The sequence below is a fragment of the Pseudonaja textilis genome, chromosome Z (assembly GCF_049901715.1).
Source record: "Pseudonaja textilis isolate UNSWEBS1 chromosome Z, rPseTex1.2, whole genome shotgun sequence".
NCBI classification, from domain to species: Eukaryota; Metazoa; Chordata; class Lepidosauria; order Squamata; family Elapidae; genus Pseudonaja; species Pseudonaja textilis.
This window is the reverse complement of record NC_142008.1, coordinates 37,067,918-37,090,616: the sequence shown is the minus strand read 5'-3', so window position 1 is coordinate 37,090,616 and position 22,699 is coordinate 37,067,918. Positions and strand designations below refer to the sequence as shown.

The 22,699-nt window shown below is 35.8% G+C and overlaps 1 protein-coding gene across 3 annotated transcripts in view; it reads left to right on the top strand.

Annotated features, from left to right (window-relative positions):
• The first annotated feature begins 9,248 nt into the window (after window positions 1–9,248).
• IGF2BP3 (insulin like growth factor 2 mRNA binding protein 3) overlaps window positions 9,249–22,699 on the top strand; it is a 63,465-nt gene continuing 50,014 nt past the window's right edge. For 2 of the 3 annotated variants that reach the window (XM_087916498.1, XM_087916497.1), the window contains exons 1-3: window positions 9,249–9,380; window positions 9,755–9,954; window positions 11,655–11,715. In XM_087916498.1, coding sequence (XP_087772624.1) covers window positions 9,780–9,954; window positions 11,655–11,715 — 236 coding nt within the window. In that variant the 5' untranslated portion in view covers window positions 9,249–9,380; window positions 9,755–9,779. Of the gene's footprint in view, window positions 9,381–9,428; window positions 9,955–11,654; window positions 11,716–22,699 lie in introns of those variants that run through there. The other variant, XM_026706400.2, reaches the window with a different exon arrangement.

The window sequence follows — 22,699 nt, the reverse complement described above, 5'->3', positions numbered from 1 at the left end:
ATTTTTGGCTGCAGCAGCCTCCTGTAACCTTCTGTCAATAAAAACATAGCTTGGGAAGGCAAGTCCATAGTTGTTGTATGCTCCATTTTCAGATTAAATGACCTCCTGCAACCCTCTGCCAGTGAAAATGGAGTTCTGGAAAGCCAGTCCCTTGCTATTTCCAGGGCAGCCTCATGGGCCAGATCTTAGATCCCCCGGGCCAGTTCCAGCCCCTAGGCCTTGAGTTTGACACCTGTTCTAAGCTAAGGAATAGGCACTATAATAGAAAAGGTTCTCTTTTTCAGTTTAACCCTAACAGAAGCAATTTTAAATTCCTGGAATCAACTTGAAAATACCTTTTTATAGTTGCTGATTTCTGACTGGAAATAAGTAAAACAGTAATGTCTAGTTCATTAATTTAAACCTTCTTTAGGGAAAACAGAAAATATGCAGCAAAATCGTAATATGATCATCAAAAGTTCGAGTGCATCTATGTGGAGCTATACAATTCTGGAGGAACACAAAATCAGACAATCCAGTTCTATGTTGTTTTAATTTTTCCAAAATGACTACATGTCTGTTTATGAATCCTATCTTTCTGTATTGTAGAAACTAGCCTAATTTAAATTATTGCAAATATTTATATGTTGATATTATTTTATCAGAATTATAGACAGCTTACAATAGGAATAGAACAAAAAGGAAAGTGTATTTAAATGCGGTTATATGAAACTCCTTCTACAAAGAGTGTTTGAGTCATATTTGTGAAGCATCAGCCTTTGAAGACGCTGTATACATTCTCATCAACTGCATATTGTACAAATCTCCAGAAGGGGTTGTTTATTTAGAACTTTATTTAAAAACTAAAAAATATTGGGGCATTTGGGAGAAACAATCTTACTTATTGTAAGGAACAAACCTGCACCTCATCACTAAGATTGCAGTGTTCATTTCAAAAGCCATAACCATAACAAAAAATCCTGATTAGATTGAAGTTAATTGTAGGCAATCTATTATGAAGTGTTCTTTTCTTTTTGTCTATTTATACTTTTGTATCACTTTTATATATTTGACAGAATTGACTTAATATGTCGTCTTCTACTTTACCTTATATGATTTTTTTATCTTTATCTTACTTACTATATTTTATTCTATTTTATGTCATCATAGTTATTTCATCTCATCTATCTGTTCTCATTTTATTGTATTTTACTGTGGCTGATGCTCATTTTTGATATGGTCAATTGATTAATCAATGAAGTATATTGTATCATATAATGTTAATGAAGGTATTTCTTATCTTTTATAATATAAACAATTTCATCTGAACTCCCCAGAGGTTAGTACTGCTTTTAAATCTGGGCAATGTATTTTCCTTGTTCAGCAATAAAATTTCAATAGAGCTAGAACTTACAGATGGAGAAAGAATGGAAGCATTCCCTCAGTTTCAAGTTCCAAAATTATATTTTTATGTTTTGTTGTGTGATCCAATTGTTTTAAAGTTGGTTTAAGGTTGGTATTTGAATAATAAATGGTGAAAGCAATATATATTTACAGCAGCATAAACAAAATACTTTCATTTATTTTAATTTAGAGATTAAAATTAGTAAAGCAGTTGCCTCCAAAGAATATTGAACATTTTTTCTATATATCTATATCTAGGTTAATTCCACTATTAAAACTATTTTAATTTCAATGGCCTCAACAGCTTGATGATCTTTAAAGTCTCAGACATTATATATAAGAAGTGAAGGCAATGAGAATGATTTTACCATTTTTTAGTTTAAAATTTGATATAAAAGGTATACATTGACCAGGTATGACTCCTCCTTGCTAATTCATACTGAGGAAACACTTACAAATTTCGTTAGTGTTTAAGAGAAAAAAACTTTTTCTAGTAGTTAAGTGAAAATTTCAAGAGTTTTCTAGAAGTTGAATCATGACAAGTGAAACATTTCGTTGCTTATCCAAAGTAGCTTCTTCAGTCTAAAGAAGTGACTTGGAGGAGCAGCGAAATGTTTCAAACCAAAAAGAAAAGAAGTCCAGTTGCCATGATGCACCTTCCGGACAATTCTACCTGGATGACTGATAGTCTTCATCAGCTCAAGGGTATTGTCAAGGAAAAAAGTAGTTACTCACATGAGAAGATGTCAATAATATAAAGAAACTATTTTTAGAGTTCCATTTTTTAAAAAATATTCTACTGGGAGCATAGAGGAATAGGATTTTTATATTAACTAAACTGCCTATTTAAAGGAATCAGGTTTTCTAATATATTATTCATGTATATACCAATCCATACTATTAATTAAATTAGATTTGGTTAAAAACTTGACACTGATATTCCTCAAACAGCATTTTAATCAAAAGGGGAAAGTTGGGTTTTTTTTCCTTTGCATTATAAATCTGCTGAAACAAAACAGAATTTCCTGTGGCCCCTTATACATTTGAACTTGCATTCTGATAAATCACTATCCAAGCTTGAAAAATATTGAAACCAGAGAATATGTTTAGCTAAATCAAAAATTCATTTACTGTATCCCAGGTCATTTACTGTATCCCAATCTATATACAATTTTACCTTTAAAAATAGCTTTAAAATTAATAAAATAAATTCCTACTTATATAAAAAAATTACAACATTTAGATTATATAGATTGGGGGGAAGAGAATTCAGAATTTTAGAATTAAAAAAAAATCATTTAAGTGTAACAAAGTGCTAGAAAATGCTAGCCAAACATGTACACTGGGAAATTTCAGAGTGTAAACCTATCATCTGAAATGTGGACATATTGTTTTCAGGAAATTCTAGTTACAAGGTTTCGTCTATCTGTCAACAAATTTGAATGTAGTGTTTTACATTTTAGAATTAAATTTTATTTAAATTTAAATTAAATTAAATTTAGCTGTAGTGGTTTACATTTTAGAACCTAAGTAAATCAATAGTACCTAGCTTTTAATACTTATATTGCTGAGATCACAATTAACAAATGTGTAGTAATCTTTCTGCTTTTTAGTTTTTTTCTAGCTGAATTCATCCCATGTGCAACTTAACACATGAGAATAAATTAAAAAGAAACCTAAATTAAACGAATTAAGATTTTCAAAGAGTTGTATTTGAAACTGATAAAAATAAAAAGCTTGCTATTTGCTAATTCAGTTTCAAATAATCAGGCTATGAATTATCTTACTTTATATACTCTCAAATGTAAACTTCAGCTGGTAACAAAGACAGAATTTATTTGAAAGGCATTTATTATGCCTTTTTACTAAAGAACATAGAACATTGTTGCATAGAAAATTGTTCCTTGAATACAAACTACATAACCAAAAGTCCTAGTTGCATTGCAAATTTCAAGCTCCAGATAAGTGACTATTCTGAAAGCAAGAGAAAAACCACATTCCCATTCAAAATGGTTCAGGTGTTTGTTTCTTAAATAAACCCGCAAAACACAGTATTGATAGTCTTACTTTTCTTGGAAACAAATTGGGAAAACACTTAACTATTCTTAAATCCGTGCAAGTAACTTGATCAGAGACAGATCCACTTTCTGTCTTAAAATTGCAACTCTACAGGTATATGCTCCACTAACTCAGTGGATTTTGTTTCTAACTAAATGTGGTTAGAACTTCAGTATTTTTTAGTAAATTATGCAACAATACATTATTGTACCTCAATTTACCTGTCTCTTTATTAAATAATGCAATAGTATCTTAAAATGTTAGTGATCTGGTATGTTGAGCTATTCTTGATCTAATTGCATAATATTGTTTTGAAAAAGCATTAAAATATCATATAATGCATTCCCCAAAGTATTACAATGTTTTCTGAAACTTGTCAATTACCCATCAAATCAAAAATAATTTCTAATAACTTAATTCCAGTCAGCTATCAAGCATTCACATTGTGAAGTTCTGACCTTCTTTTTGACAGCACATTTCACTGAATAGGATATACTTTTAAGCAAATCTTCACAAGGTTCTTCCACATAACTATAATCCTAAACATATTTAAAGTTTAATGAAATTTACTCATTATATCTGAAATAACAAAATGCTTCTTAAGGATAGTGGGGAGCACATTCATTTCAATGGGATTATCAATTAAATATCCTCATTTTCAAATCAAATAATTAACATACAAAACAGGCTAACGTTGTCTTTATTCAAGTACAAAACAAAATTATGTTTAATTTCCAGACATTTGTGTTGTCTGCACCAACCCAAAACAATGTTATTTTACAAACTTCCACGTAAACCCCACACATTTCAATAGATAATCAAAATGAAATGCTAGGTAAATATTTATGATTTCATAGTAATCTTATTCATTACAAATAAAAATTATGTTTTAATTTATTCTGCAGCTTCATAACATGAGTTTGTTTTTATTGGGATCACTTGTTTCCAATATTTTCAATATTTTGTTACCTGCAAACCTAAAGATCCAAACTGAAATTAATTATACACAATTTTATTTTACATTTGGTATCCAAACTAAGTAAAATAGATATATCACACACACACACACACACACACACACAGCAATATGGCTATTAGTCCATTAAATAATCTTCTGTGTAAATACAAATCCTTCTTGGATAGACAGAATATCAGTTTCTTTCTTATAATGGTTTAAGTTCCCATTATTAAAAGTAGATTAATATAAATTTTAAAATAAATTTAATTTCTATATTTAATAAAATATATAATTATTTTGATGTCTTTTTTGCTTAGATTCTTCCCATAATAGCCTCTTTACGTAGCCCAAAATAAAAATTAGACAAATATTCATAATGCAAGTGAACATGTTATGGCTAGAGAATAGATTATACAATTAACTAATGCTCTATGTTCATATTGCTCCAACATTTAAGAATTTTCCAGGTTTTCCCCCCTTCTCAACTTAAATAAAATGTTCAAAAGTTAACAATGTATTTTAAATTCTTTCTAGTCTTCAATTGTCTGTGAAAGTCGAATGTTTTGTTAAAATATTTCTGAATCTTTAGTGGTCTCATTCCCTTCCCTTATCATTAACATTTTCTTGAAGATTTTGCTATGAACTTCTTCTATTTTAAGTCTGGCACATTTTTAGATTCACAAAATGTTCCATGAGTCTGGAAAACTAAAAAACTGTTCCAAATTCCAGACTCATGGAACATTTTGGGTCTTTGCTTACGAAGTATTCTTGATGACAAACGCATTAACAGGCGATTCGTCTCTTTGACGTTCGCGATCCAAGTAAATCGCACTGAATGGTAGAGAAGACATTTCTTAAGTAGACCATTTTAGCGAGGTACAAGCTCGTCTACTTAGTATTAAAGTCCTTCTCTAAGAAAAAGCCGAGCAGACACAACTATATGTTCATGTAACACTGCAAACAACCTTTAAGCCCCGACAGAACCGCTCCTCCATCAGAAATGCGAAAACGACATTGCAGGAAAAACTCTTAAGCTACAAACGTTTCCATCTTTCTTCCATCAATTCGTTCATTCCCCTACCTGCTTTATTTAAAAGGAGGAGGGGATAGATTTTGCCTTTATCAGCATAAACGGGGTAAGCCTCTAAACCACCCTACAAACCATTACCCTATCAAACAAAAGAAGTCCCAAGAATACAAAAAAGCACTACCGCGCGAGGAGAGACAAGCGACTTTCGCGCCACAGCCTGAATAGCACCAAAGACTGCCCCAAAAGCCCGTGAATGGAGAGAAGCGGGAGCGAATCAGAAAGCTGCTGTCGCCAGCGCTACCGTGATTGAGCACTGCGATAGGTAGACGGATCGACCAATAGGACGCGTCCCTGTTACACATAAGCAAGAATCCGATCCTAGCGCTAACACGCGGCTTGCTACTATTACTACGGCCACTTCCCTGCAGCTCGCGTTGGCTGGTGAAGTGCAGCCGAGTGTTACGTGACGAGTTTGGCTGAGACCTTTCCCACCCCTTCATTTCCTTCTCTGGGGGTGGTGGGTGGTGTACTTCAGTATCAGTTAATGCTCAAGCCAAAAAGTAAAACAATAAAACGGAAGGAGGGGGGATAGCTTGTTTTTAATATGTCTTTTTTCAACCTTGACAAATTGGGGGAGCACGAAGCCATACGTACTTCTGGTTTGCATTCAAAGGCATTCTCTAGTTTTCTTATAGTAAGCTACTTGGAACTCGGAGGCCCTTACTTTTAAATAGACTCGCGTGGGATTATGCTTTGTGATATCAACACCGAATAAAGAACGGATGTTCATATGTGAATCAGCAGCGGATACTTTTGAGCCGATTAAATGTATCCATGACCTGCTATGGGAAGTTATACTTATGCTAAATTCAGGCTGGAGGCGGAGAGGAAAATAAGGAAGAGGAGGGAAAGCAAAGCTGACCAATGACATTTTTTCCAACACTTGAGAGTTCTGCTTTAGGGTTATTCCCCCCTCCCCACTCTACCCCCATCCCTGTAATTTCGGGAATCCATTTTCTCCTGTTTTCCTTGTTTATCTGAAATCAGAGGCTTTAAAAAAAAATTCTATCTTTGCCCCAAGAATTATCTATGAACAGATTTACCAGACTCCTAGAAGTAGCACAAACGATAGCTATATTAAAATATTCATCCAAGGAGTTGAATTCTGTAAAAATATATCAGAATTCATTATAAATCTCAGTTCTTCAAATAGAAACTTACCTTTTCCAATTGCAAGAACCGTTACTGTACTTCATGTGCCTATACCTAATAGTAAATCTTAGTGTAACACAAATTTTCAGAATATTTTTAAACACTCTACCTCAGCTTTGCTACTGTTCTTTCAGAACTCAGATCCTTAAGAGAATTAAAATTTCAAAAATGTTAATTAAAATGTAAAACAACTGAATCAATTTTGACATCAAACTATTATTTTCAAGTATAAAAACATATTAATATAAAAACTTTTAATTAGATTGTTAAAAAGTAAGAATGGAAAATTCTGGTATTGTTGTAGTCATTCCATTGTAATTTCAGTAACCATGTATTTTTTATCAACTGAACATTTTAAAAGCAACTGAATAACACATTGAAATGTTAATCTATAAACCAGCATTTTGATTGTAAATTATGTGAGCAAATATTTGAGATGTACCTTGTAATTTGTCATTTGAAAGAGTTAGAAGAACAATACATTTCTTAGAAATAGGATCTTTCATCACAAATGAAAAATACTCTTAATCATTTAATATGGTAAATCCATATTTTATATTTAAAAATATTGTCAATGAAAATATAAGGTACTTATTTGATAGAAATTAATTCGTGGGTCTTACCATGTTCATCAATTCAAAACTCAAATATTTCATAAAGTAGCTGATTTTATAAATGCCTGATTAAATCTAAATATGTCCTTAGTTTCTTTTCAGTTTAGAAAATATTAAATATTAACAAAACACCTGAAACTATGTTAATTTTTGTGTCACATTTATAGAAACATAATTGCATGTATATTGTATACATTGTTTCTAAAATTACAACTTTGAAATATGATAAATTCCTATTTTAACTTGCTTTCTTTTATTTAGAATGTTATAGAAAAATGTAGCATTCAGAAAGACTTATGTTCACCTAATGTTTTTATTGGAAATTGATCTGACCTAGAAGTTTATCTGTTAAAATTCTTTATACCCAAAATAAATGTTCCAAAACAAAAAAAGAATGTTAATTAATAGAAAGCTGTTTATTAATAACAGTGCTAAAAGATAGCAATTTATCCATACACATTTGCTTCTTAAGTATGTTCTGATACAAATGTTATCAAAACTATGATGAGGTATAAATTCTGTTTGATTATTTTGACAAAAGCATAGACATAGCAAAAGTGTTAACTAAAAAGTAGAGTATTTTTTTTTCAAACTAAGTCATTTTGTTTACCTGCAAATATATGTATTACTATTTTCTGTATATTTACACAAAAAATAGTGCAGGGATTGTCATTGTAAACTAAATCAAATGCTGAACCGTTTTAATTTACCCATTATAACTTCCTCCATCTATGCAGAATAAATGAACCCTTTCAACTAAAGGGAATTCTTAAAACCTACTGGATTCCTAGCTATAAAATACAGTGCTGGCTTTCATTTCCATACTCTTCATCTTCAGGCTTCATTTTGTTTGCCCTGGAACCAGGCTCCACACATTCTACTCCCCCCACCACAAACCCACCATTGTACATGTACAAATGTTGAAAATTATGAATGGTTCCTTGAACCAAAGAGGAGAGGAGAATGGGGGTAGATGGATTCCTCTGTTCTATGGAAATTGCAGGGCTATGTGGTCCAATCACTCCCATTTTCTGAGCTAGAAATCACCATTACTTAATTTGAAATAATGGAGGAAGGAAACAGCTTGGGAAGGGGGAGACATCCAGAGGAGCACATTGTCGTCTCCCCCTGCGCACTCCCACTTTTTAATCACCCTCCAACTGGCCTCCACCCCTTTGTCCTCCGATTCATAATGTTGAGTTCTAGCATCGATGCAACGAACGCACATCAAACTGCCAGAAACATTATTATGCAGGAAGGAAAGGGGTGGGTGGGAGCTGTTTCAAGGAGACGTCGTTTCTCCTCCTACCGCCCCCGGCAAGACCCCTTGGTTTTTCTCTGGCGTGTAGCCAATTGCGAACAAGGCACTACACAGAGCCACCAAACGTGAAATCCCGGGCAAAAGTGGCGGTAGCGCATCGTCCATGAATTTGTGTGGAAGGCGAGCTCCCAGTGTTTTGCCGTTGTTATCCCACAGAGGTTCCTTGGGAGCTACAATAACTAACTCAGCAGACTCAGGCACACTTTGGGGAACCTCAGCGATTGCGGGGAAGGCGAACGGGTGGCCTTTGTGTTACATTTGACCTCCTCCTTGCTCTTCTGCCTTTTCCCTTAGATTAAAGGTAGGGAGGAATTTCGCCTCTCTTGACCCTTTGTCCCGATCCAGTTGTACAGTTGTCGCGATCCAGGCGAGGGAGCTTCTGAGCCTTGGCATACAGGAGATAGTTCGTATACACAACAACTAAATCCGAAGGAGAGTAAAAAAAAAAAAAAAACAGGGGAAAGAGCACGCGGTCAGGAGTCCTAGCCGATCAAATATCGCTCTTTAATAATAATTTTTTAAAAAAATGCTCTGAACGGCCAAAGCCAATTCGCAGTTTCTACTCCTTTGTGACTCCCCGAGCTTAAATCTGCTGTTATCTAATTGAGGCGTTCGTATTCCTCACGTGAGAAGTTGATTGGTAGTATGAACACGTGGCTCATTCAAAAAGCCGGACTATTCAAGTGATATTTTTTTCCCCCTTTCCCCTCCTCCCCCCCGCTCTCTTTTTAGAAGAGGCGGTGCCTGCGTTCTCGTATTGTAACATTTTCATACTCCGCCTGCTGCTTGCAAGGGGGCTTGGGGGTAAGACAAAAAAAGTAGTTTCCCCCCCCCACTCTTTCTCCTCCCTTTCTCTTTTTTAAAACCGCCATCGCAGTTCCGAACGCATCGTGATTTCTACCGTAGCTTCGGGTAGCGCAGCGAACGTTCAGTATTTGATCACAGGCTCTTTTTTTTTTTTAAACTCTGTGAAGCGGGAGGGAGGAATGGGTGGGTGGGAGACGGACGGATAAAAGCTGCAGTTATAAGTCTTCTTTCTCCCTCTCTCTCTCTTTTTGAACCCGTCCTCTTATTTTGGTTGCAAGAATCATTTGAGGGTGGTTTTTTTTTTTTTTTTTGGTTGTTGTTGTTGTTGCTTCAAAGTCAGCCTGTACATGTTTTCTTTAATTGTCGTTAAGCAAAGGTCTATTTTTCGCTAAGAAGATGAACAAGCTGTACATCGGGAACCTGGGCGAAAACGTGTGCCCTCTGGACCTGGAAAGTATCTTTAAAGAGTCCAAGATTCCTTTCACCGGTCAGTTTCTTGTGAAGACGGGATATGCTTTTGTGGACTGCCCCGACGAAAATTGGGCTATGAAGGCCATCGAGGCACTTTCAGGTGGGTGAAGTCCCCTCAGCCACCCCAGTCTTAGCTTCCTATTACCCGTACGCTCAATTAAGGGCGATCTCCGTTGCTTTCCTCTACTCCAATAATCCCCTAGAAAGAATTCTCTCTGCCCCACCCCTCTGCGTATTGCCCTCGTCATTTTGGTTTAAAATTCCTACTCCCGGATTATAATCCCTCGATTTGGTCCGAAGACTCCTCCGGACGGGTTTATTTCGGTGCGGGGTTCGGGTATATTAGACTGCACTTATTCTGAAGGACTTAAGCCGCGCTGTTCGGGGGCCCCCCGAAAGAAGCACTGCTTAGATTCTCTCGAGGAGATTGCTTCTTCTTCCTTGCAGCTTGTCAGGTAACGCGGTAAATGGCTGGGGTTCCAATCCGTTTCTTTGAGGTGGGGGGAAGGATTGCGACTAGAAATTGCAAGACAGCTTGGCTCGGAGAATTTCCGGCTCTTTCTCTCCCACCCCTCTTTAAATGCTTAAAATAGCATTTCAAATGTGTTCGAGAAAACGGCATGTTGGAGAGGGAGAGAAGACGCGCTAAACGTCGCCTACAGTGGTAGAAAAGGGAGGCGCGCGCGCAGAAACGCACAAGCCAGGGCCCAACTAGCAGCCACCCATTTCGTGGCGCAGGGACTCCTTTCTCTATCTAAACGCTTGCATACGGAATACCGCGGCAGAGAGAGATCTAAGTTTCCAGTTGTCCGTGGGGCAGGTGGAAATGGAAACACGAGCCTTTCCATGGAGGCAAAGCGCGGCGCCTCAGGCTTTGCTGGAAGCGCAAAACGTGCGCGTCCGGAGATTCTCGCTGGCTTCTCTAAATTACGTCTCTCCTCTCCCCCCCACCATTTATTTCGAATTTGTGAAGTGAGAGTTGCCCTATGTGGGGCTGTTGATTCCTTTTCACATTAAAAGCCAAACTTTAGCTGTTTAAAAGAAAAACAAAGGGATCCTCCTCCTCCTCCTCCTCGCCTCTTTCAGGAGAGAGGTCGAGGCCTGAAAGCCCAATTCGCCGCTGCTTCTGGGTGTCATTTCGGTTTTCCTTTGGCTCTCAGTCATTAACTGGGCATCTCGACCTCTGAGTTTCTACATCCTGTTTTTGTGTGAAAGACGACTTGGCGGATTGAACGGGGGTGGGGGGAGGCTGGTTAAACTGAATGATTTCATTTGAGTCCTGTTTTCGCTCTCTTCCACCTCTGAGTTGGGGTGGGGAATCTTGTCTCAGCCGGTGACTGTGGGAGTAAGCACATGAAAGAAGACATGAGAGGGTGTATTTCCAGGAAAAAACGCGTGGGGAGCGCGCTCATTTTTCACTGAAACCAGCAGTTCCTGTTTCCTCGTGACAAGTTATTAGAGGCCTGTTCGTTTAGTCAAGGGAGACATACATATGTATATGTCTTTGTGTCGTTAACGTTTCAGCATATCATTTTGGAAAGCATAGGTTAAATAATAAGCATCCACTTTGAATTAAGAAAGTCTTTTAGTACTAGTTTGAGCATTTATCTTGGAAATTGGCCTCTTCTAAAGTTACTTTGTGACTTTCCCACTACCCAACAACATTTTCAAAACACATAAATAAGTTGTATTTGTGATGTTTTGCATCATTACATATTCCGTTCAGGAGGGCATTAGAAAATCTGAAGGAGTGGGAGAGCACGTAATTCATTCTATAATGAGTTGTGTTACTGTTTGCAGGTAAAGTGGAGCTGCATGGTAAATTCCTAGAAGTTGAACATTCAGTTCCCAAAAGACAAAGGTATTTTATTACATACGCATAATAGTTTAATGTCTAAATTGAAAAGTTCATTATAAGAGATTAAGAAATTAATCTGAAATTAGTAATTATATTTAATGGGAAGCTATCAGTTGTGATTGTAGAGAAATTTGTTACAATTTACAATAAAGTTTAAATATTAAAATATTTTGTAATGCAATTAACTTAAAAGAAATAATTTAACATTAAGAATTAGCATATTGAAATTTTAAAAGATAAATGAGGTCTGTCATCTTTCAAGGTTGGTGGTCTGAAATTGGAGAGGATACTGTTATTTTGTAAAAGGGCCACCTTGTTGAAGTATTTTCTCATCAAAAGATAGTCTTTTATAGTAGACAGTGATTTATTTTTTTATGGCAATAAATGCTTATATATAATTAGCCTTTTCTGAACTTGGTGAAGGGAGTAGATAGTGATACAATTTTTATGGTGCTGATACATTTGAATCTACCTATTAAAGCAACTTAATCCTAGGACAAGTATATCTGTTTTCAGTTCCTGAATGATCAGGGTTATAAAGTATTTCAGTTTTTAACTGAATGTAGCATAGTTGTTATTCTTATTAGGATTCCTAGTTATGAATATTAACTAAATGAAAAATCTTTTAAAAAAAATCTTTAAAGAATCTTTTAAAAGACCTTTAGAAAAAGTTTGAGGCCCATAAATTGGATTATCTCATATTGAGAATTAAAATATATAAAACTTATTTAAAGAATTTTAGTTGGAAATATAAGAGTTAGGTAATTGGCAGAATACCAGTGTTATTTGCCATAGCTGTTGTATGTTAAATCTACTAGTACTTATTTTGCTATGCTTGCTGAATACTTCCACACTCATATTTCATTTGTAAACTCACAAGTGATATTCATTATATATAGGCTTATTTAAAAGTTCATTAAAAAATAAGAACGTTCCCAAGTATACACTACAGATTTTGAAAATATACACCATAAATACATTTCTTAAGATACACATTTCAAATTGGTATCATGCAAAGTAGTACAATAGGCAATATTAACATTATCATATGCTATAAAATGAGAAACTATAATGATTTTATAGTACATTTTTATTACTATCAACAGTACCAAATATTAAAGGATTGAAAATTTATTTGATACATTTTCATTTTTTCTTCATTGTGTTAATTGCTTTGAACCTGAGTATGAAGAAAAAGTATACCAAGCATCTAGTTGAAAAATATTTGTAAATACAGTTATTTTATTTGCGAATTCAACGGCTTTGCATGGGAAAGATTTTTGCTAAAATTATTTAAAATGCCATGAATGATTAAAATATTTTTCAAAATACTATTTAAATGTTTAAATGCTCAATGCATATGTATAATATCTGATATGAAGACCAGATAAAAAATATAGCCTATAACTCTATGCACATTTGGAAATAGTCTTGTTGAACTCAGGAAGACTTCCCAGTGAAATAATGTAAACAATTTACAACCGTGTGTTTGGTGATAAATAATGTTTATTGTTACCACTTAAAAAGTGTATAATTCTCTTTAAGTAAAACACCAACATTCTCTGAGAAGAAATATTTTTCATTGCTTGCTAATAACTTTTATAACTTCTTTTAAAAAGTTCTTTGTATAAAGATCTGTATAAATAATTGAATATCCTTACAGCAAAATATATGTTTAATTGATATTTCAGATATTTTAAGTTAGCTAAGTTTATTACTAAGATAGTATAAAAATGTATTATAAATTCTCCTTCCTTTTTCCATTTCTAGAAAATCTATATAGTTGGTATCAATTGATCTGGGATCTGATCTGATTGGTTAAATATTTCAAATGATCATTTGACAACTATATATATATTAAGAGAAACAGAAACATACAAAAATTGTTTTAAAAGTATTTTTTGGTGAGATAAAAATTCCAAACAATTTAGTGATAAGTCTATTTCCATATAATTATTCTAGTTTATGTTCTCCTCTTTTGGGTCTTTCACTTGGTCACCAAGGGTATATTGTTAATCCATCTATTCTCATATTAATGGCTTCAGTATTGTTAATATTGTTATAAATATAAATTACATTTGTAGGGCCAGTTATTGCAAGAAGTACATCTTTTTCTATGGAAAAAGAGTTTCAACAACTCATTGCATTCCACTAGTTTGAGCTCCTAAATTAAAAGAATGTTGTATCAATATTTACAGAATTAACCTTTATATTTTTTATGAAAAGCAGTATAGAACTTCAGTGTTCTTGAATGCTCATTGAAGTCCTCAGACAGGGAAATTATAAATTTTGTGGGATGAGAGTAGTAGTGGTTGGCATATTCCAAATATTCCAAAAGAGGAAACACAGGAAATGGAGAAGAACAAAGTATTTATAATATAGTTACATTAAGAAAGCAATTTCTGTCTTACTAGGAAACTTCAAGGGAACACAGGGATACAGTATTCACAACTTTATAGAATAATAAAAATACCTTACTATGTTATGTAAATTTAAGTTAAAGTTCAGAACTTGGAAATGACATTGTAACAGTGCTCCTATTTTAGCCACATGTTTGAAAAGAATGTGGAGTATTCTTTGCTATGATTGTCACTTCCCACAAAAGGGAAAAACTATAAAACAAGCTCATACATGAATATTGAAAATCTTCGTATGCATGCCTTTTAGGTAGCATTTAGTTTGCTTCAACAGCTGTTACTTGGTTGGGTGATATACATACCAGAGACTGATTGTTCAAATAATCTTAGTATCATCTGAATAGTATAGCTTTAGAGTGGAACCTGATTCTTGTGGGCTAGGGCTACTTTATGTTGAATCAATCCTTGAGGAGTATAAATATTATTTAATCCTCGCAAATTTCACAGATATATTTGTCCCTAAAATTAGAGTCTTCTTGAAAGTACTACTCTTATTTTGAGGACAGATGCTAATCTACTTTACAGCATGTGTCATGGTGTGTTTTGGGGGTGGGAATGTGTATCTGTGTTACTATCCTAACCATGTACCTTTAGTTTGTAATATATGATTAGAAGTGAAACAAATATGTTCAGCAATCTTTTTTGACTCCCAGCTCATGTATAACAGTGCCTGGTGGTATATTATGAAGTGTTCCTGCACATTAAAACAAATATACAAACAATCTTCTAATTCTTATAGTTCAAGTACTAAGGCTAAGCCTTCCTTTTCTTTGTCTCAACATTTTATAAACTTCTCTCCGCCACCCAAATTTCCAATATTGATTAGTGCTCATAAAATGTAACTTAGGAAGTTGGAAAAGGGAGATGACTCAAGAGATGAGACTCTGCTTGTTGATCTCTTAATTCAATTTTTTTTTCATAGTAATCATGTAAAGTGTTGTATGGGCCAAGAACAATTATGAGAAAAAATTGCTGTCTTCATCTGATATTTCATTTGGTAACGTTTATATGACAGATATAAATTTGGTGATAAAAAACAAAGCAACTTTAGTATTTGTACAAGCTACTTGAAGGATATACATAGACCACAGGTCGCCATATATATACCGTATTCAGATCAGATTTCTGCACAAAATGTGGTGTGTTCTGGTTTACTGAATAATTAAAAAGCCAATTTAAACTGGCTAATAATTTTTTTAAAATATATGGGTGAGAAAAATAATGAAAATCTGATTGATCTTTAAAAATATTCTTAGGAAATATAGTTCTATGAAAAGGATTAAAGGTTTTGAATAGTCTCCCCTTATTCACTTTCATATTAGCAAAATATGTCTAAAGGAATAGCACTGCCCAACTGACTGTGGATAATCCCAATAGATATGTTTTGTTGGTTCTGAGTAGTACATGGAGGGAGATTGCCAGGGAATGGTTAACTGGACTGGAATTGGAAAAAGATAACAGTACATTATTTTAATAACACAGCCAAGAAAACTGCTAAAATGCAGTTACTAGTGTCAAGAGCATCTTTATCTTTTACTTTATAATATACACAATCAGGCTTTGTAAAATACAAGCAATTGAAAATACCGGTATCATGTTTTCATAGAAATACAGTAGAATAGCTTTTGACATATGTTATAAGGTATGCAATATACTTGCAGAATTAATCAGTAGTATCTGTGTATGCTAATACAAAATTTAAAGATTGGCTTGTAAGTATACTTAGAAGGAAAAGGAAGTTAACATTCATCCCAGACTTCCTATATGAAACAGACAAATATAGCCAAACTAGTTCCATCATTAGTACAGTCGCTGCCCTTTTGACCTATAAATTAGTTATATCCTGTAACACAGAATGATTTTCTATTTAAGTCAGTTACACCATACACTGTAAGCCTGCTGTTCTTACAGTAACTTTATCCTGTAGAATGTAATTCCTGAGCAAAAAACAACAACACTATAACTATACACATTATTCCCTTAATTTTCTTGTTCTTTCCAACGTTTTGAAAAAAGCGAATCTAAAATCAAAACTGCTTTTAATGCAAGTAGAATAGGATGGTTTTATGGATATGAAGTCGAAATCTAAATATTAACTCAATTTTGTGAATTAACCTTAAGTGGTTATAGTGCACTGACCTGTTTAATACTAGTAGATTACAGCGGCAATCCAGGAGGAGGTGTTTCTAGTATACTTAACTTGCTTCTGCCTTGTAGCCATGAATAGAAATATGGAGAAAGAAGTTGGTCAGGCTTTGGTTGTATGTGTGTATTAATGTTGTAAAAGGATTTTGTGGTAGTCTCTGGTTGTGCATTTGTGTGTCTTCTAGTCTGAGGAAACAGACATAACAGTTCTCACATAATACTAAATTTCACTAGTGAGGTTAACTTAGAAGAATGGTCAGGTTTTATCTATTTATTAAAATATTTTTTAAAAAAATTCAATCCAATTCATGTAACAAAGCATTTCAAAACTCTGTGATATAATACAGCACCATAGGGTCTGCCATAGAAAAATGACAATGTTGACAAAAAATATCAATAGCAAAACACTTTTATTATTGATAACTAATAATTGGGAAATAGATTTGGGGGCTATTCAGTATAACAGGATTGGCAAAATTATTATTTCTTCTGTAATGGCAATGATACTGTATATAAATAGTTTGAAATTGCTATTTTCAACTGTAGACCTCTGATAAAATATTGAAGGAAAAAACAAGAATATTATGCAGGCAAAACTAAAACAAGGCAACCATTTTACCCACCTATTCTTCTCCATTGCCCAGCTCCCATCAGCTGCTCATTTGTTTGGCAGAGAAATTGAAGTAATAGCTGTCCAGTTTTTCTGAATGAAGGGTAAATGTATGAACTTCCCCTCTCTCCCCACAGATTTGGCTTCAGGACCAGCATAGTGGTTCTTATTGGGACTTAAGGATACACACATCTATTGATGTAAGGGCATTCAAAAAGGATTCACTGGTTTCAACTTTGTCATATTCCTAGGAAAAGGAATCTAGTTTTCGGAATAAATGTAAAATAATTTTGGGAAATGCACCTTTTCTAGAATCAGTTTCTCTTTGTAAGTTGGAATTTTCCTCATCGTATGAGAGATTCTGAATGTAGGGACAAAAAAGGCATCTTGCTTTCCTCATCTGCACTTGGAGGCTAAGCAGGATTGCTTAATACATATAGTTTTCAGCTTAAAGACTGTTCATGTAATGATGATTTGAATTATGATGGCTTTGGAAAAAGGGACTTTGAAATATTATAAGCGTTTCAGGCCATGGAAGAATAATTGTACCACTTCCACGGTCATGTGATTGTAATCTGGATGCTTTGCGACCTATTTTGTACTGATGATCAGTTACCAAGCACCACAATATTATGCGATCACCATTTGCAATCTTTCCTGACACTTCTCCCAAAAATCAGATGGGAAATGGATAGGGAAGGTTGCAAGCTGTTGCTGCCTTTTCCAGAGGACTGACTTGTCTCTAAGGCGGGGGTTAGGGGTGGGCATTAATTTTCCCAAGTAGCCACATGAAAAGCTAGGGTACTGTGAAGAGTTGAACCAATGTAACTTAATTTGATCCTCCGTTCTGAACTTTAACTGCGCCTGGTGAAAGCGCTGCACAGGTGCAGAAAAGCACTTTCTGCAGCCACTAGCCAACTGAAGGAGTGCACAGTGATTGCACAGAGCTGGATCACACCGGGTTTCTCCTCTTGTCTCCTGCAGCGTGATTATTTACATTTGATCTCTAATTTCCTATTGCCCTCAAGTGAGCTGAATGTGGCCCAGGGCTATAAAATGCCCAAGTCTGCTCTAGAGGCTAAATGAAAATCCTGCCAAAAGAGGTGACTTATGACCATAAGATATATCTATTAAGTTTTATATTAGATTGAAAAAATATATAATGGTAATCTATTTATAAAACTGCTAAGACACTACATAGATGTTTCCCTGTATTTACCAGGAATTGTATTTGATTTAATAAAGTACTTTTACAGTCTGTGGAACCATTTCTTCCCTGAATTGGCAGAACACAAGAAATAGGTTGCCAATTTCAACAGACCTAAGCTCTGTGATTTCATGCAGGTATATGGAGATGTTTATTTATTTCGCTTTGGATGTGGCTGGTATCTTTTCTTGCTTCTGCTTGATATCCTATATCTTATACAGAATAGCCCCCAATCCTTGATAGCCATACTTAAAATACAATTTACACTTCTGCTTTCCCATCCTAAAAGAATAAATGTAGAAATTTTAATAAGCTGTTTCCTTATAAAGAAATGCACATTGTTGAATCCTGACAGTGAATGGAAGTGGAGATTTAGATTTTTCCTTCTTGGTGCAGGTTTTTCAGAAAGCAGAGAAGACATTTATTTAACAGGGACTTGAGTGGTCTATTGTCATTTTGATGGAGGAGTTTCTTGATTTTGTTAGGACTTGAATTTATTGATTTGAGTTTACTGAAGATGGTTTTACTTGGATATTTTACCTATTAATGTTTATTGTTTCTACTTTTAGATATGTTTCTTTTGTTGTAAAATGTCAGGGTCCTCCTGGATTTGATAACATAATTTTAGTACAAAAATAAATAAAAGAAATTATTGAAACTCCTATTAGGGATAGTTATAAATTAATGATAAACTGTCTCCATTATGAGTTTCCTATGATAACTTGCCTAGAAATCAGACTGGGCTGGATTGTTGTAGATCTGTTTTTCCTCTCTTGTTGAGTTGTGTCCGCACAAGTAATTTATAACTTTCCACGAGTAGATCTATGTTTCATGTTTGCAAATCATGTTTGAACCAAGATTCAAAAATGAAATAACAATTTTAATTGTAATCAGACTACTTAAGGTACGTTATGAAAAGCCAACCACAGCTTTGTGATGCTTTAAATTCACTTTTATATAATAAATATAAATATTATCTAAGATTAATGGAAATGAAAATATGACTATGTACAAACATTGCTCATGTGAAAAGATGCATAAAATTTAAAAAATAAAAAACTTGGAAAAAAATAAACTCACTTTTATATCCAAGTTAGTAGATCTAAAGGCTCCTCTTTGGATGAAAAAAAATCGTTTTACAGGTATCAACCTACAAGTTCCTATAAAATATATATGTGGGTTTGTCTTACGACTATTTGTTTTACAACCATTCAAAGTTATGGTGCTGAAAAAAGGTGGCTTATGACCGGTCCTTGCACTTACAGCAATAGCACTAAGATTTATATACTGCTTCACAGTGCTTTACAGCCCTCTCTAAGCTGTTTACAGAGTCAGTATATTGCCCCCAACAATCTGGGTCCCCATTTTACCCACCTTGGATGGATGGAAGGCAGAGTCAACCTTGAGCCTGGTGTGATTTGAACTGCCAAATTGCAGGCAGCTGGCAGTCAGCAGAAATAGCCTGCAGTACTGCACTCTTAACCACTGCGCCACTGCAACTCATTATATGATCATTGTAGCATTTCCATGGTCACATGATCAAAATCTAGGCATTTGGCAATAGATATTTACTCTGGATATGTAATCCCAATTTGTGACCTGCCTAGGAACTTTCTGACAAGCGAAGCCAATGGAGGAAGCTTGATTCGCTTAACGACTACATGAAACAACTATGGCAAAGAAAGTAAATTGGTCATAATTTACTTAACCAAATCATCATTTAATGATGGAAATTCTAGTTCAACTGTGGTTGTAAATCAAGGATTACATGTATCATACTAATTATATCGCCTGCTTACTGATTTGAGATAAACATGATATAATTATATAAACAGGATATAATCAATTTTCTATATGTTAAGTGTTTTATGCAGATGCATGTCTTTTAACTGAAGTAAACAGTATTAAATATGCTCAATGCATACTCTAGACTAGCTCATAGAATACAGTACTTTTTATCAGTGATTAAACAGATCAGTCCAGGAAATCAATTCCATTAGAAGGCTAAAGCTACTTTTATTGAGACTGGCTATTATAGCAGAACCTTGTAAGTTTGTTTATGATGTACTTCCTGATCTTCCTTTTATAGTTCAGTGAATTAGAGGGGCATCTGTCTGAGCTATTTCTGAATGTTACCTGCCTGTTTTAGACTTCAGAAACAGTCCAGTCCTTTGGGTAAAGAGGGTTCATAGAACCTCTTACATGGTACTTGACCATGGCATCCTTTTGGAAACAGTCAGAAGATTGGGAGTGGATGGCACAGTATTGATTCAACTCCTTTCTCCAGGATTGATTCCAGTCTTGTGTTAATTGGAGAGGAAAGATTCTATCCTAGGTCCCTATTATGTGGGCTGCTGCAGAATTCAGTGCTCTCTCCTTTTTAACATTACATGACACCATTGGGTGTGCTCCTCCGTTGCCGCAGGGTGAGGTATCAGTATCCTGATGATATCCTACTTTAAGGCTCTGACCTGATGAATTAAGAAACTCCATGAATGTCTTAAACCATTGCTTGAAGACTGTTAGGGATTGGATGGGAAACATCAGGTTTCAGCTGAACTCTGACAAGCAGAGTGGCTCTTGGTTTGGGGGTTGAGTGATTCCAGGATTATGCCACCTTTTTGATCAGGTTGCAATGTCCCAGGTAAACCCAGTGCAAATTCTAGAATCTTCCTGACTCATGACTTTGCTTGAAGAAGAAGGGACAGTTGCATTTGGGATGACTGTTCCTGGATCAGGAGACACTGCTAACAATGGTATACCCCCAAGTTAGATCCATATTGGATTAGTGAAATGCTTTCTACACAGGGCTGCCCTTGAAGATGCAGAATGCTATGGCCTGTGTGCTTCTAGAACATCACATGTCAAACTGGCTTTGATTGCCAGTTTGCTTTCAGGCCAAATTCAAATAGCTGGTTTTAACTTTTAAATCCTTTCATGATCTGAGGGACTGCCTCTGCCTGATTATATGAGCCTGTCCCATTAGATCAAACAGAGATGATATGCTGCAATTATCATTTGCCAGGGACTTAAATTTGGTGATTTGAAGTGATTAAATTTGGTGATCTTTACCATGCTTGCAGACTTGTGTAGCATTCTCTCCTCAAAGATTTGGTTAACTCCTTTAACCAAACCTTTTTTTGGTCTTCTCTAGTTCCTTAAATCATCAGGTTTGTGGTCCAAGGGAACCAGGGAAATGGTCAGATGGTTTCATTACTGAGATAGTTATATTCTCTTTCTCCATACTTTGGGTTTATATATTTTAATCTTTAACATTATTTTAGTCCTGATTTTTAAATTTCAAAAAAATAAAGGGAACATTTAAACAACACAATGTAACTCCAAGTCAGTCACACTGCTTTGAAATCAAACTGTCCACTTAGGTAGCAACACTGATTAACAATCAGCTTCACATGCTGTTGTGCAAATGGAATAGACAACAGGTGGAAAGCATAGACATAGACATCCCCAATAAAGGAGTGGTTCTGCAAGTGGTGGCCAGAGACCACTTCTCAGTTCCTATGCTTTCTGGCTGATGGTTTGGACACTTTTGAACGCTGGAGGTGCTTTCACTCTAGTGGTAGCATGAGACGGAGTCTACAACCCACACAAGTGGCTCGGGTAGTGCAGCTCATCCAGGATGGCACATCAATGCGAGCTGTGGCAAGAAGGTTTGCTGTGTCTGTCAGCGTAGTGTCCAGAGCATGGAGGCCCTACCAGGAGACAGGCCAGTACATCAGGAGATGCAGAGAAGGCCATAGGAGGGCAACAACCCAGTATCAGGACCACTACCTCCTCCTTTGTGCAAGGAGGGACAGGAGGAGCACTGCCAGAGCCCTGCAAAATGGCCTCCAGCGGGCCACAAATGTGCATGTGGCTGCTCAAACGGTCAGAAACAGACTCCCTGGGGGTGTTATGAGGGCCCGATGTCCACAGGCAGGGGTTGTGCTTACAGCCCAACACCTTGCAGGACGTTTGGCATTTGCCAGAGAACACCAAGATTGGCAAATTCGCCACTGATGCCCTGTGCTCTTCACAGATTAAAGCAGGTTCACACTGAGCACATGTGACAGACATGACAGGGTCTGGAGATGCCGTGGAGAACGTTCTACTGCCTGCAACATCCTCCAGCATGACCGGTTTGGCAGTGGGCCAGTAATGGTGTAGGGTCGCATTTCTTTAGGGGGCCGCACAGCCCTCCATGTGCTCCCCAGAGGCAGCCTGACTCCATTAGGTGCCAAGATGAGATCCTCAGACCCCTTGTGAGACCATATGCTGGTGCAGTTGGCCCTGGGTTCCTCCTAATGCAAGACTATGCTAGACCTCATGTGGCTGGAGTATATCAGCAGTTCCTGCAAGACGAAGGCATTGATGCTATGGATTGGCCCACCTGTTCCTCAGACCTGAATCCAATTGAGCACATCTGGGATATCATGTCTCGCTCCATCCACCAATGTCACATTGCACCATAGACTGTCCAGGAGTCGGGGGATGCTTTAGTCCAGGTATGGGAAGAGATCCCTCAGGAGACCATCTGCCACCTCATCAGGAGCATGCCCAGGCGTTGTAAGGAGGTCATACAGGCACATGGAGGCCACACACACTACT